Genomic DNA, 16322 nt, shown 5'->3' on the forward strand with positions numbered 1-16322 from the left:
CAACTCGGCAGGTGGTACATTAGCTCATCTTAACTCAATTTGTAGTGCACCTAAAAAAAAAAACTGGAAAGGAAACATGAACTGTGTGGGTGTCTCCGTATGTTTCTGTTTATACACCAACACATTTTCTGGAAACCCGTGTTCATAATATGGAAACACAATGGTCACCGAATCACACTTTAAACTGATTCCAGTATGAAATAAGTGTTGAAAATTACCCATTGAAAATAATACGTTGCGTTGAACTGCAGTTCAACAGAATCATTTTAAAAAAATTAACCAATGAAACAAGGCTGGATTAAAAATGACGATAAGGTGACAGCTTGTCATCAGTCACCCTGCGTATTTAAACGGTGACAAAGTAGTCAGTGTGCTGGTTGGCGACATGGTATGTACTGCACTGAACATGGACCATAGAAAGTGAAGGTGAGCATTGTCTCAGATCAAAAAGAAATATTTTTCCCAAGCATTTTAAACCTCAAGGCCACGACCATTCAAACAACTTGATGTTCTTGTAACAGTTGCATACTTGTTTCTCGAAACTGAAGAGCCAACCTCCTTGGACTCGACCGCAGGCCAAAAATGGATGACAAACTGATGAGATGAATAATACGAACGGTAACCACTGAGACTAACAACCTCCAAAGAAATTAAAGGCGAACGTCAAGGTCAAGGTACATCAGTGTTGGGTTGCCCCATCCATCTTTGTTGAAGCCACTGTCGAGTTTTTTTTTTTTTTGTACATCTGGCAAAACGTGAAATCGGAAATATGGAATTTGTCATCGCAGTGATTAGCTCGAAAGTGATGTTATCCCGGCCTGTTTCATGAATTTTTCAAAACGATTCTGTTGAAACACGATTTTAAAACAATGTCTAATTTTCAGTACATTTCCATGGATTCCTTTTGTCAATTTCAAGTTATTTCAGTGACCGCTGTGAAGTTTTCTTTCATTAACGGGGTGGCGCCAACAATTTGGTCCATGTCAATGGACTGCCATGCCAAAGCGTTCCATTGAGAAAAGCTGTCATGTTGTGTACATGTTTTGTTTATATCAAGAAATATCTAAAACTAAAAAAAAAAAAAAAACGAAGAAGTGACACAAAAGCCCGGTTTCCTCTACTGTATGTCCTTTTATTTCAAAAAACAACAACAACGAAATAAATAACAACATACTAACTTCACCGTTGGCTGTACGTTTGTATAAACCACAACTCAATGCCCGGGGGCCAGATCCGGCCCGCCACGTCATTTTTTTGTGGCCCGCAGAAGCAAATCATGTGTGTCAACTTTGATGAGGATTGCGAAAATCTGTCCCGAAATGTCAAAATTGTCATGTGTAATAAATAAAGTCGAGATTTTGCAATAATTATGTTGTCCTGTTTACGCTCACTTGAACAATAATTGAACAAACAACACACAAATACTTGACTGATTTCAAAACGAGTAATCCATCAATTTTGTTTTGTAATAATACGACGAGATGATGAAACATCTTTTCGGTTTCTCTTGTATTTTACAAGGATGTACTTTTCCAGCTGTCCTCCAAGAGCGCCACCGCGTAAAAGGGCGCCCCCTAGTGGTGAAAATCTTCAACCGTCCGCACAGGTCCAGTCTCTCGTTTTGCGGCTTCAAAACGGGCGCTTGGAATCCTGGAAACCGGCGTGGACCACTTGGACATCATCTGACTGAGCTCTTCAACGTTCAACACAGGGCACAGGAGGCTCTTCTTCCTCCTCCTTCCTCCTCCTCCTCCTCCTCGAGGCCACTGCCCGTCTTCTCCCGCCTTCCTCTCTCTCCACGAAGCAGAAATGTGCTGATCGCTCCTCTCGCTCGAGCAACGATGATTTCCGTCGTGTCCACTGTGGAGAGCCTTCCAAGGGGCACGGGGACCCCGGCACCGAGCGTGTACCAGCGGATCAGAAAGATCTTGAACAGGTAAGACAAGACCAGAACGAGCATCCTTTCACATCCACTCCGCGCCGAGCAGCCGCTCATCAATGCGGACGCTTCTTTTGTTTCAACCTGTAACATCACCTGTCACGTCTTTCGACTGCAAAGGTTCGGCCCGTGCAACAGATGTTAACATAGACGCGTTGCGCGGACGTCACATCACGCGCGTGAGGTTCAGGTGTTTCAAGCGCACGCTTGTATAAGCGGTCTCTCCTTGTTCGGGTCGTCAACCTGCCCCTTTTGGTTGTGGGGGAAGAAAAAAAAAACGGCCGCTGTCTTCGCTCGTTCATTTCATGACGTGCAAACTTGTTTCCGAACACTTGCACGAGCGCAACCTGCATGGCCGAGACCACGCGTATCCCAAAGACACGCGCAGCCTCTGCCACTTTCTTCCCATCTGCTCTTTTATCCCTGGCTGCTCTTGTCTGTCCTCAGGCTGTTGGACAGGCTGCAAGCTGAGTTTGAGATCATCATATCAGGCCCGTGGCAATGAATGTACTCGCGCGCGTGCACGTGTGGAATTAGTAACGTGGAAGTAATTTCAATGGATACAAAAAGCAAGTCCTCCTTTAACATCAATTGTCACAATCCAAGCAAAGATGAAGAGTCTTATGGAAAACAATTGACCTGCTGTACACACGCGAAGGCAGCAATGTTTATTGGTGCAGAGATTATAATCTTACATTTTTTCTACTAATTCCATATACAGTACTTATTTTCTACAGAGAGAGAGAGAGAGAGAGAGAGAGAGAGAGAGAGAGAGAGAGAGAGAGAGAGAAGCGTGCCTGTGTGGTGTTCTGGTTTCCTCCCACATTCCGAAAACATGTACAGTAATCCCTCGTTTATCGCGGTTAATGGGGACCAAAACCACCCGCGATAAACGAAAATCCGCGAAATAGCGTGCAATTAACATAAACAGATTAAAAAAAAATAAAAAAATAAAAAATTTAAAGTCCGCAAACGGTCCGCGAGAAGCTGCAAAACAACAGCGAGTCACATAGAGCAACATATATAGTACTGTACTCCATGTATATGTAAAAAAAATAAAATAAAAAAATTTATATGTTTGAAAAAAATCCGCGATGCACTGAACCAGCGATAAACGAACCGCGAAGTAGCGAGGGATTACTGTATTGTAAATTAATAAAGCAATGTAAATTGTCCCTATAGGTGTGAGTGTGAATGGTTGTTTGTGTGTATGCACTGCGATTGGCTGGCAACCAGTTCAGGTTTTACCCAGCCTACTGCCCCAAAGACAACGTAGGCTTTGAAGTTGGAATGGTTTGAATCAGTCGTGAAATGTGGAAGGAGAAGAGAATAATGAGGAAGGAGGAGGAAATGTCTTAATATTTGAATTTGAATGTGGAGGCGGAGGGGGGCAGGGGGGCTGTACTGCGAAAATGTGGATTTGGGGACCTGTCAGAATTCTAGGATTGGTGAAAATAGCCATCATGATGTTTTGGTTGAACTTCACATTTTGAATTTGTCAAGGCAATGTGGAGAATAATACCTCAGATGCCCCGAATAACACGCGGGACTGCACTTTAGCGTTGACACAACAAATAAAATGAAGTGCCCATCGCTGTACTAAATTGTAGGCTGTACAGCCCACATAATTTGTTAGAAGACGTCACACTGGCAGACAATACAAATTGCATGTCTTTTTTTTTTTTTTTAGGATTCAATTTCCCCCCCCCCCCCAAAAAAAAAGCACATAAGCCACCATAAAACAAGAAGGTCTGAGTCTTTATGTCTTCTGTTCCCCGCAGGGACCTGCTGGTGACATTGGCCTTCGGTCAAGTCCTGTCCTGGTTAATCTGTGCCATCGGCCTGACGAGCAAATACCTGGCTGATGACTTCCATGCTAACACGCCGGTGTTCCAGAGTTTTCTTAACTACATCCTGCTGTTTCTGGTCTACACCACCACGCTGGCGGTCAGGCAAGGTACACACAGAACGTGCGTTTAGATGGTTTATTGAAAATGTGTCATGGGAACACCTGGATATACCCACCTAAAAAAAAAAAAAAAAAAAAAAAAAAAACTAAAAATGGAAGAAAAACAAATATTTGTGCCTATTTGCGGCTCTTGGTGTAACGGCTGCTCAGAAAACATTTACAACACGTGTAGTAACAGTGTGGAACTACATATTAAAATCCCAAGAGTATGTCCAACATCTCTTTTTTATTTTAACTATAGTTCCTATGTACACCGCTTGGAAATTGGCATATTAGCATCATCTACAGCCCCTGGGCCGCGGACCGGTACCGGTCCGTGAGTCATTTAGTACCGGGCCGCACAGAAAGGATGAATAACTTACATTACTTCCTTTTTATTCATTTCGATATCTAAATGATGTGTTATTTTGAAAAATTACCGGATTCTCTCTTACATCCGTCTAAAATATGTCACTCTTGACGCGCGGTTGTCGGTCACGTGATAGGTTACCGCTAAAATAAAGCGAAGCCGGGAGACAGCAGAGGAGCCGACGATTTTCAAGAAAAAGAAGTCTACATTTAATAGACAGTATCAGGAATCCTACCTAATGTGGTGTAATCGTGTACAACATGACGACAGAGTCGCGGGGCGACTACGTCATGGTGTGCGTCGAGAGCGGGAGACAGAGAGAGTGACTAGAGAGAGAATACAAGCATCGGGAAAGCTAAATAAAAGTTATCCACGTTAATACGACAGCTGGACTCACGTGTGCCTCATTTGATAACATGACACCTAAAATACGGATTTATCTCAACGGAGATTCCCACGCACCAAGGTCGTATTTTTCATGGACTTTTTATCTGCGGTGTGTCTTATTTTGAAGGCACGTTTTAACGTTACCATAGCGACCAGAGAGCGTTGAGGCCAGATAGGACGTTCCTCGTGTCATGATTCGTGTTTATTATGTTTACAGAATATCACAGTTTTCATGCAGGTCACATTAAATTATTTTGTTGTATTCATCCGCCACATCCTAAAGGCCGGTCCATGAAAATATTGTCTGACATTAAACCGGTCCGTGGGGTAAAAAAAGGTTGGGGACCGCTGTGTGCATCTGCTCTACAGGGTAAGCAGATGCACACACAGTGATTTCAAATGGCCCATCATTCATTGGCCGTTACGGTGTGATGCGGTAACACTGCAGAAATATTGTGTTTACTCGTTAATTTTGTAAGTTGAGGGGTTCGTTGTTTTTTAGTGGATGGCTCTTCTTTACGAATGACAAAAGGAGAGATGGAATCCTTTAATGCAGTTTATTAAAAGGAGAAAGAAAAAAAAACATCTGCACCTCCGAATGGATGAACGAGAACACACCCCCCTTTCACTTCCTGGTTCTCCTTAGCCAATCAGACGCAAGCAACATAAGAATGTTTCAACAATGATGAAACAGAATATAATTTAGATAACTATAACATAAAAGAATATAATGCTCAAATATAAAATGAAAATAATTAATAATTTAACATAAGCTTACATTTTCATCAATTAAAATGATTATGTAAGTCTCAAGACTGCTTGTAACCCCTCCCCCCTCAAAAAAAAGTTAGATTCTTCCATTTAAAATGGAATGACTGTTCATTGATGGCTATTTATGATGGATGCTTCGGTTTTCCCACTCGTTTGTGTGTGTGTGTGTGTGTGTGTGTGTGTGTGTGTGTGTGTGTGTGTGTGTGTGTGTGTGTGTGTGTGTGTGTGTGTGTGTGTGTGTGTCTCTCTCACCAGGTGAAGGAAACTTGTTGGCCATTCTGAAGCAGCGCTGGTGGAAGTACATGATTTTAGGTTTCATAGACATCGAAGCCAACTACCTGATACTAAAAGCTTACCAATACACCACACTGTCCAGCGTGCAGGTATTTGCATTTGTATTGGTTGACTGCAAGAATCAGATTGATGTGGCATTTCCCAATGTTACTGGCGCAGCTTTCCAGGGAGAGAAAAAAAAATTCAATAATGCTCTCCGGAGGAGCATCCATTTGGTGATAAGGTGATTTATAGCCGAGTGATAAAAGCTACAGTATTTCTTGAAGAGTTGTTTAAAGTTGTTGTTTGAACAAAAGTTCCGACTATTTCTGTGTTGCTATGCTCTGGAGGACACGCTACAGTTCATTGATTATACAACAGCAATTTGCATCGACGTATGACGTTTTTACAGGCACAATAACGCAAATAGTCCAGATTAAATTGAACCCTTTCATGCATCCTGAAACCTGATAATATGATAAACTGTAGTGACCGCTGTCCCCGAAAGGGTTAATGTAGTGCTTCCTTTTTCCATTTGTCCGACAGAGTCAATTGTCAATTTCAAATTGTTATACTCAGATTTTTAAAAAAGCCTTAAGAATGAATGGAAAGGAAAAGAATTTTTTTTAATTGAATCTTTAGCGCCGCCCTAGTGGCTCCCTAGAGCTTTTTCAAAAATGTTTGAAAGTAGAAAAAGATGGGCCAGGATATCGTATAATTTTTGTTTTAATATGGTTTCGGTAGGAGGACAAAGACGACATAAACATTTTCAACGTTTTCCAATGCTGTAAAAATGTGTGGAATAAATATTAATTGTCAACATTTCTTTCAATGAAGATTTGTGTCAGAGCCTGCGACACACATTTCTATTCGCAGGACGTGATGCCAGGCAGGTGGCTGTTGTTAAAAAAAAAAAAATGGCGGGTACTGGCAAAAAAATGGGAATCTGGAGGGCCAAGAGAAGGATTTTTAAACGGTACGCATGAGCTACGATAGTTAACCCGCTGCAAAAGTGCGTCCCATGCCTCGTTCATCTTAGCGGCCGTTATGGCTGTTGCTCGTTCTGGCAAGCGTGTGTAAGTGCGTGCGTATGCGCGCGTGTGCGGTATAGGGTCGATCGCAAGAGGTTGGTTGATCGAAAAGTAGATATTCCGTCAAAAAAGGTTGGGCACCCCTGCTCTACAGGAGGCAGGCACTTCAGGGAAAAAAAAAAAAACATTTCATCACGAAGGCTCATTGTGCATTTGTAGCCAACGTAGTCATTTTGATAGTAGGCTACAGTAGTATAGCTAATATACATACGTACAGCATATGTTGCCTTCATTATAAGGCTTTTAATTTTTTGCGGCTCCAGACATATTTATTTTTGGGGGGGCGTTGGTCCAATATGGCTCTTTCAACATTTTGGGTTGCCGACCCCTGGACTAGGTTTTGGTATTTTTTTTTCGCGTATGTGCATCGTTTAGCACAGTTAAAAATAGGCATTTCGTGGCCATGAACACAATTGAGTTGATTTGCCGCTAATTAAAACGGTTCCTCTTATTCACGTTAACAGTGGCACAGTTGGAGACCAATGATGCTTACATCATCAGTGCTTTTAGTATTTCTCTCACTCTCTCGTTTTTTTTTTTTTTTGTTCTTCTGCTTCTCTCAGTTGTTAGACTGCTTTGTCATCCCAGTGGTCCTACTGCTGTCCTGGTTCTTTCTGTTGGTGAGATACAAGTTCATCCACGTTGTAGGCACATTACTGTGTCTTATGGGTATTGGGTGCATGGTGGGGGCTGACATCCTACTTGGCCCTCAGCAGGCTCTCGGTGAGTGAACTCACAAACGCCGTATCAACGCACCTGTTTTTTTGCTTTGATTTTATCAGTCATGATTTATTTAATTTTTTTTTTCACGGAGCTGCTGACAATATCTTTATTATCGTGCAACTATTGATACATAGCGCACTGTTGTTTGCGACTAATTTAAAAAAAAAAAAGGTTAACTTGAACCCTTTCATGCACCAATAATGATAACATGATAAGCTGTCCACAGTTGGAACCGCTGTCCCTGAAAGGGTTCATGATGCTCAGCAGGGATTGACATTCAGTATTTTGCCCACAGTGCTTCGTGGTCTCCCAGGGTTGCAAACCACTCAGTATTTTCCGTAATCACAATGTTGTTGTTGGATAATGGTAGTTTTGCACAACCAACTTTCACATACGGTAGAATTGGATAAAAGCATTTCCACTATATTGTTTGATGGTTAAGGAGGAACCTTTTAGATTTTTTTTAACTCCTTTCTTTCGACAATTCTTGTATGCTTTTATTTTATGTCATGCATACGTTGCCGCAGAAAATAGCTGCAGCGATGCATGCATTTCTCCGCCGTGGGACAAATAGAGGGCTGTCTTTGAACCCTGAAATGGCCTAATTAAATTTCATCCTGGGGAAAATGGACTCCAAAATGAACGCATGCCTCCTGGAAAACAATGTGTTTGATTTCTGAGGGCTCACCATTTTCAATTATATTCAACAAAAGAGCGATTGCTATTCCAGTTAAAAAAAAACAAAAACAATCAATGATAACAGCAAAAATAACATGCATAATTAATAACAGATTTTCCTCATACTCTTCTGTCTAGGGGAACAAAAGCTGTTTGGTGATCTGTTAGTTTTGGGGGGAGCAACTTTGTATGGGATCTCCAATGTCTGTGAGGAGTTCATCGTGAAGAACCTGAGCCGTGTGGAGTTCCTGGGCATGATTGGTCTCTTTGGGTCATTTTTCAGTGGCATCCAACTGTAAGTCAATAAGGATAGTACAACTTCGGAACCCCACCTCCTCCATATATACAATCATGCATAATGTAAATGTCATAATCCTCATCAATGATCTAGTCTAGACCAGTGGTTCTTAACCTTGTTAGAGGCACTGAACCCAACTAGTTCATATGCACGTTCAACGAACCATTCATGAGTGAAAAATGAAAATGTGATTTTTTTTTTTACAAATTCAAGACATTAAAAAAACACATTTATTGAGAAAAAAGTAAATTACATGGCCAAAATATAGTTTTTTAAAAATTGTATGCCATAGTACAGTGAAACTCCTCTACAACGAAACCTACATGGGCGAAAATACCCCGTAGTGTGAAAAGTCTTCATGCATTAACACCATTCCCACTCTCCTGCCCCCATACAACGGAAAAAAAAAACGTTGCGTTATACGAAATCTGTGTGTGTGTGTGTGTGTGTGTGTGTGTGTGTGTGTGTGTGTGTGTGTGTGTGTGTGTGTGTGTGTGTGTGTTTACATCTGAGATCAAATTTGCTACAGTGAAAAACCCCCTGTTGTGAAAAATTTCTTGCTGCAAACATGATTCCGTTGTAGAGGAGTTTCACTGTATCACGACAGTCACACGGTGACTACTGAACGAACTAAATTTCCCGCAGCACTGATTGTACAAGCAATGTAATGTGATCATCTGTAGCCAGTGATGGCCAAGCAGGCGTGTCATAACTAATTGACATGCTGAGTCGGGTGTGTTTTTTTAACTTCCATGGCAGAGGCTCCGTCGAATCCCTGAGACCAATTCACCGAACCCCCAGGTTAAGAACCACTGTTGTAGACTAAAAGTGCTTTGGACATGAGTCGAACAAAAATACTTGAGTGTCGTTCTCTTGATTCGTGTGGAGAATGAGAGGTATAGAAAAACAACACTTGAGCACGAGCAGCCACGAGGTCAATAATCCGACAAACTGCAGGCAGTTGGTCAGTCCTTAAACACATGGCTAATGACGATTATGCACATTGAAGGGATGGCTCTTGTCTGCCACCTGCTGGAGACACACAAGACCAGGATCATGACGATTTGGTCCTGGATTTATGGAGGCATTCTTTAACGATGTCGACCATCTTGTGGTGAACACTGTTACTACAATTCATAACTATTCCGCAAACGAAAACATGTTTACAATATTTTCAAAACTTAATCGAGGGCCTCCCTGACGATGGGTATGGACCGCAGGTGGCCCGCGGGGCCGCTCGTCGCCCATGCCCACCCGAAGAGGAAGTGAGCAGAACGAGCATGTCTGTCTTTGCGGCAGATGAAATGATGACACAGAATTCTGTGATGCAACAGATGGACATGCACATGTTGAGAACAAAATTCAAGCCCTATTTTTTGGTACATAGTTCCAATGTCATCTCTTTTCACGATGAAACATTTCTTGATTTTTTTTGCTACCTTTACCTTTTGTGAGAGAAACTACACTTTTGGGCAGAAAACAACTCACACATTTTCAGAATAGGCAGAAAATAATATTTACCGTATTTTCTGCACTATAAGGTGCTTTAGAGTATGAGGCGCACCTTCAATGAATGGCCTATTTTAAAACTGTTTTCATATCTAAGGCGCACTGCATTGTCAGGCGCATAAGCTGCAATAGTGGCTGCGGTTGCACTGTACATCCACTAGATGGTGTGACACTAAAGGGAATCCAATCCAATCCAATACAATAAACCTTTATTTATATAGAGCCTTCACAACCACTGCAGCTGTCACAATGAGAACTGGTCACAAACACGGACGTGAAAAATCGAACACATAAATCCATTACAAAACTATAAATGAAAGACAAAAGTGATGAAGACAATTGATTCAACAAAAAGGCACACAAATTTCATGGGCTCACATCGACAAGGGGCTAAATATCCTTAGAAGTCTTGCTTGTCTCCTTCTTCCTTCGTTGAGTCAGTAGTTAACGATGCTTTCGGTATTATCATCATTTCATAATGGCTGCTCAGAGCTCACAAAGTAGTTTGTCTGTTTGAGCGTGTGTTTGCGAATGCACATGTCAATTAGTGTCAGGCAGAACTCTTTTAGGTTACAATTGGTTCCTGCTAATAATCACCACTCGATGGCATCGGAACACTAACAGCGAAACAACTCATTGAGGAATAGAATGTTTGCATTCTCTTTATATTAGGCGCATCGTATTATAGGGCGCACTGTCGGCTTTTGAGAAAATTGAATGCTTTTAGGAGCGCCTTATAGTGCGGAAAATACGGTGTGCATATATGGCATCAGTAAGCGGATGCCATGAGTCTGTCTGTTGGCTTGCAGGGCCATAATGGAACACAAGGAGTTGCTGAAGGTTCCCTGGGACTGGCAGATCGGCAAGTTTTGGCTCTGTTGGATTTTTCAAAACGCTGCGCGTAAAGGATGTGCAACAAATCTCTGTTTGCGTCACAGGTCTTCTCTATGTGGGCTTCAGTGCCTTCATGTTCAGCCTGTACAGCTTCATGCCGCTGGTGATGAAGAGGACGAGTGCTGCCTCGATCAATCTCTCTCTGCTCACAGCTGACCTGTACAGTGTCTTGTGTGGTCATTTCCTCTTTCATTATAAGGTAACAGGTGTTGGATTTGGTTTCATTGTCAGTCATGTGCCTGGTCCAGATTTTTCTTTTGAATTTTTTTTATTTTTTTTTTTGTGCAAATCTTTTTTTTTTTTCATCAAGACTTTGATCAATGGAATTGTGAGACTCCATCGGACAATGAAAGCATTATTTTTGAAGGTAGCATGTTCGGGCTCAAAATGAAGGGAGAATGAAGTCATCATCTTGTAGGTTATAAGCGATAATGTCGTTGTTTGGTGTTGAATTTGAATTTATTCGACATGCTTTTTATGAGAGTTTTTTTAATTGGTGGATTTTCTCTTTATAAATAAATATATAATGTGTGGGCTTCCATCAAGCCATTCCAAATGACAACCAAATGAGGAGTTTGGCTCCAAATCGTCCTGTTTGTCTTGTCTGTGCTCATGCTTGAAGCAAATTTACATTCAAAGCAGTGAGATTTTTGCATCACAAAGTGCGTGTTTTGTTTTTTATGTACAGCTATTATCTTATTTGTCACAAAATGACCGTGCCATGAGTTAAGAATTCATCCATCCATGCATCCATCCATCTCGCTTTATCCTCACAAGGGTCACGGGGCATGCTGGAGCCTATCCCAGCCGTCTTCGGGCAGTAGGAGGGGGACACCCTAAACCGGTTGCCAGCCAATCGAAGGGCACACAGAGACCAACAACCATCCGCGCTCACACTCACACTGAGGGACAATTTCAAGTGTCCAATCAGCCTGCCATGCATGTTTTTGGAATGTGGGAGGAAACTGGAGTACCCAGAGAAAACCCACGTAGGCCCGGGGAGAATATGCAAACCCCACACGGTATCGAACCCACGACCTCTTCACTGGGAGGTCGATGCACTAACTACTGGACCACCGGGCCGCCAGTTAAGAATTTAGATGTTTTTATTTTTTTCGGGTCATTATTACATTTACAGTGCTTACCATATTTTTACGCTTGTACAGCAGTTAATAAGGTTAAAATGTTACAGTATTAACATTACATGTATAAACTTGTAGTTTATATGTAGAGTATGTAGGAGTTGGGCGGCACGGTGGTGGACTGGTTAGGACGTCAACCTCATAGTGCAGAGGTGCAGGGTTCGATTCCAGCTCCGGCCTTCCTGTGTGGAGTTTGCATGTTCTCCATCTACCTGTGTGGGTTTTCTCCGGGTACTCAAGTTTCCTCCCACATTTCAAAAACATACATGACAGGCTGATTGAACACTCTAAATTGTCCCAAGGTGTGAGTACGAGCGCGGATGGTTGTTCGTCTGTCTGCCCTGCGATTGGGTGGCAACTAGTTCAGGGCGTCCTCCGCCTACTGCCCGAAGACAACTGGAATAGGCTTCAGCACACCCGCAACACTACTACCAGAAGACAACTGGAATAGGCTTCAGCACACCCGCAACCCTTCCTAGGATAAGCGGATTAGAAAATGGATGGATGGGTGGATGGATGGATGGATGGAGGAGAGGTTATGATGGTCCATAGTTTGGGTTTGATGAATGTTCATGGTTGTTTTCCAACATTTCAGACAAGTGTTTCAGGGTAAAAAGTGATTGACCTAAAAATGTGTGTTTGTGCTTGTGTATTGCAGTTTTCTTGCCTCTATTTGCTGTCATTCATCCTAATTATCTTGGGCCTGGTGGTTTATTCCTCTACATCCACCTATATGGTCCAGGACCCCCGAGTATACAAGCAGTTCAGGAACACAGTCAACCATCGTCCCAGTGAATCCCTCCAGCCCAGTCAGCGAGTCTTGGAACCATCTGTAGCATACACCAGCTTGGGCCCTGAGTTGGGGGAGGAACCTAATTAACGTGTCATTTAGCATGGTATATAAGATTGTTGATTGTTGGAGACTAGAGGTGGATATGTGGGATGCAAACACTTTGGCCCACAGTTGTGTACAAAGAGCTGTCTCTGATGCTCATGCAAAACTGGGTGATCACTTCCTGTTTGGACCAGGTGTTGATTTTATGGGCTATACTAAGAACAAGAAGCTTTAGATCCCCCACGACAGTTTCGTTGTACCTACCAGAACGTGTGTCTGAAAAAGACGGAATGTTATTGATTCACTCAAGACTGGCCGCTACAGTGGTGAATATAAATTATGAAACGATGTACATAGGTTGGTACAGTATTATTATTATTTTCTCTTTCTCGTTAGCTCTTTCGATACCGTACTGTTTGCGCTTGCTAAGCGTGCGCAAACTGTGTTCCGTTTGTTTGTGGGTGCTTGATGTGTTTTTTTTTTTTTTTGACATTTTACAGTGAAGCCATCTGCTCAAACACAACTACGTGGTAGTGATCAATGACTTGAGCCTTTAACTTCTTACTGCCACAAATGGAAATAAAACTTGATACCTATACAGTAAATGAACTTTATTCAGTTCAAATGGAGTTTTTGGTCAGCACAAATACCCATGTGTGAATATCACAGGAACTCCGGTCTGCTTTCAGAATTTTATAATTTGTAAATTACAGAAAAATGACGACTAAGAAAAACAATTCTGAAATAAAACAGAAGTAAGTAGTTGTTGTGTTGTTCCTTGTGACAGAGTAAACAAATACATGGACAAATCACATTGATGTGACAATGAAAATTTTGTTAAAAGTCACGATTCAAACTGTGTTTTGTTCTAAATCAGTCGTTCCCAAACATTTTGCAACAATCACTCAAAACATTTTGGGCTCTCCTCGTATCACCATAATGGCCTTTACAAATAGCAGGATAGTACGCCTGTAGTAATTCATGTTCATCTCAAATGAGGCAGCAGTTTTATTCCTTAAAAGTATACTTGAACAAATGATAACATGACATCGCGCCAAGAGAAACTGTGACACCAGGATTTACATGACAGCAGCGTATATAAAAAAAAAAATATATATATATATATATATATATGAGAGAGAGAGATAGATAGATTTATCGATTCCTGACAGTCTGTGACGTCAAGCAAGCGAGCGTGAGAGCTCGCTGTGAATTGGGAGGAAGAACCCGGAAGTGCTCAATTGCTCCCCCAGTTCGTCGATGTTTTTCGACGGTTGCCGACGACGATGGACTCGACAACCCGCAGCGAGCAACCTCGGGTCGGCGACGCCGACAACACCACCACGACGGCGGCGAGCGGGGAAGGAGATGCCGGTGGTGCGACGAAGCTGACGAACGTCAAGAAGAAAAAAAAGAAAACGACGAACAGGGGGAGGAGAAGGAGGAAGAAGAAGAAGATGCCGCCGTCGTTGCACCATCACCAGCAGAACCCCCCGAGAAGCCCCCCCTCGTCCAACCACCACCACCGCAATAACAACAACAACCCGCAGCAGCAGAGCACCGGCCTATCCGCTTCGGGGCAGCCCGGTCGGACGTCAGCCGTCATTACCAAAAAAGAGGTAACTCATTTGGAATGTCGTTGTCAGGTCACGTCAAGTCCATGTCCAAATCAATAATGGCCAATTGGCCATGTTAAAAGTTAGTATGAGAAGGAGTTTCACCATTCACCATTCACTAGAAATCCATATAATAACCGAAACGAGACCTAATTAATAATTAAAAAAAACCTCACACTGATTACTGCGATGCGTCATCTCCCTCATTAGTGAAACATGACCTAATTTGTCATTGAAATGTACCCTCAATAAAAACCAAATCTCATTGATTGTTGAAAGACTTTGAGACAGTTATTCATGCCTTTGTCACATCCCGGCTCGATTACTGCAATGCCCATTTACTTTGGAGTCAGCCAGTCCTCCATTAAGCGTCTCCAGCTGGTCCAGAATGCCGCTGCTCGCCTCTTGACTGGTACTCGTAAGAGGGAGCACATAACTCCTACTCTGGCATCCCTTCACTGGCTCCCCATACATTTTTGAGTTATTTTCTAGATCCTCTTATTTGTTTTCAAATCTCTAAATGACCTCGCGCCACCTTACCTCTCTCTGAGCTCCCGCCCCTACACACCCCTCAGGTCTGCGGACCAGACATTATTAGAAGTACCAAGAACTAAACGGAGGCTCAGAGAGGATCGAGCCTTTTCTGTTGCTGGTCCCTCTCTCTGGAATGACCTCCCACTGAACATTCGGCAAGCCTCCTCGCTGCCCATCTTCAAAACCTGCCGCAAAACTCACTTGTATTCTTTGGCATTTGACTCAGCATGACTTAGATTTGTTCTTGGTTTTACTGTTCGGTGCTTTCTACCATCTTTATTAATGGTTTGCTTTACTGTTTGTTGTTTATGTTGAATTTCTCCATGTACAGCACTTTGTATGCAACGATGGCTGTTTGAAAGTGCTCTATAAATACAGTTGAGTTGAGTTGAGAATGTTATATTTTTTTCTTTGCTGTAGCTGCTGAGGTCCAAATGCGGTTGGCTGGAGCGAGGATCCGCGCAGCCGGCTTGTTCGGCGACCCGCATGCTTCTGAAACAAGAGCAACTCAACATCGCCCAGCGACATAACCCGGACTGTGGCCAGGCCCCACGCAAGAAGAGGGGCAGCAACGTTCCCAACACCAAGAACGCGGCCGAGCGCCTCAAAGAACACGATGGCGAGAAAGTCTACGCCGGCGCCAGGTTTAGTGAGCCGCCCTCGCCAAGCATCCTGCCCAAACCCCCCAGCCACTGGGTCCGGAAGAACCAGAGTCCAAAACTCAAAAGTCGAGAACTATCGAGCAACCACCTTAAGTCGCTTCTGCAGGTTGAAAGTCAAGCGTGACCGCAAAGTTGAATCACAGGGCGAGTTTAGCTTATGCCGTAACGGTGGAGCTGAAATTTAGCCGCCTGTTCCTTGCTGACAGCCGTTGCCGCTTCAGGCCCTTCGATAATTTGACGATACACCAAAGTTAAGGTTCGATGTGTATCTCGATAATTTTTAGCGTAAAATATCCAGTAAATACCCTCACTACATTTTATCTATTTATTGAAAAAAAAATCTGATTTCTAAAACAAATACTATATTTATAATATGTCAGTTTTTCCAGCGCACCAAATATCAGCTCAGTACTTTGCTGTCCATCATGACCAACATTAAAATTTAAGAAAGAAATATAGTATATAGATTGAGTAGAAGTAATTTTCTTTTCCTTAAATATAAGAAGAAAAAAATTATTTAAATCGTGTCAATTAAAATTAATTGCACACAAAAGGTCAATAAAATATCGGACAGAAATTTTAAAAACAAACTGTTATTAAAGATGGATTACAAATTTACTCAAAAGTTAAATACAGTTGAACTGTACTTAGG

At 42.4% G+C, this 16322-nt stretch overlaps 2 protein-coding genes across 2 annotated transcripts; both read left to right on the forward strand.

The window, feature by feature from the left end:
* Positions 1-1551: 1551 nt before the first annotated feature.
* Positions 1552-13618, forward strand: slc35f1 (solute carrier family 35 member F1). Its single transcript, XM_019871434.1, has 8 exons — positions 1552-1936; positions 3721-3896; positions 5671-5798; positions 7343-7502; positions 8319-8475; positions 10797-10849; positions 10926-11080; positions 12682-13618. The coding sequence occupies exons 1-8, from the start codon at positions 1842-1844 to the stop codon at positions 12901-12903; spliced, it is 1146 nt and encodes a 381-aa protein (XP_019726993.1). The 5' UTR covers positions 1552-1841; the 3' UTR covers positions 12904-13618.
* Positions 13619-14026: 408 nt separating this feature from the next.
* Positions 14027-16149, forward strand: LOC109516785 (proline-rich nuclear receptor coactivator 2-like). The gene is made up of 2 exons (XM_019871571.1): positions 14027-14477; positions 15429-16149. The coding sequence occupies exons 1-2, from the start codon at positions 14145-14147 to the stop codon at positions 15792-15794; spliced, it is 699 nt and encodes a 232-aa protein (XP_019727130.1). The 5' UTR covers positions 14027-14144; the 3' UTR covers positions 15795-16149.
* Positions 16150-16322: the final 173 nt, after the last annotated feature.

Source organism: Hippocampus comes, unplaced genomic scaffold (assembly GCF_001891065.2).
Source record: "Hippocampus comes isolate QL1 unplaced genomic scaffold, H_comes_QL1_v1.1 scaffold100, whole genome shotgun sequence".
Taxonomy (NCBI): domain Eukaryota; kingdom Metazoa; phylum Chordata; class Actinopteri; order Syngnathiformes; family Syngnathidae; genus Hippocampus; species Hippocampus comes.

What these genes read in the sequence shown, in the direction of transcription:
- slc35f1 (XM_019871434.1), top strand. Translation starts at nt 1,842, where the DNA reads ATGATTTCCGTCGTGTCCACTGTGGAGAGCCTTCCAAGGGGCACGGGG. An exon ending in CCACACTGTCCAGCGTGCAG is followed by an intron (nt 5,799 to 7,342) that starts GTATTTGCATTT and finishes TGCTTCTCTCAG; the next exon opens with TTGTTAGACTGCTTTGTCAT. An exon ending in TCCCTGGGACTGGCAGATCG is followed by an intron (nt 10,850 to 10,925) that starts GCAAGTTTTGGC and finishes TTTGCGTCACAG; the next exon opens with GTCTTCTCTATGTGGGCTTC.
- LOC109516785 (XM_019871571.1), top strand. Translation starts at nt 14,145, where the DNA reads ATGGACTCGACAACCCGCAGCGAGCAACCTCGGGTCGGCGACGCCGAC. An exon ending in CCGTCATTACCAAAAAAGAG is followed by an intron (nt 14,478 to 15,428) that starts GTAACTCATTTG and finishes TCTTTGCTGTAG; the next exon opens with CTGCTGAGGTCCAAATGCGG.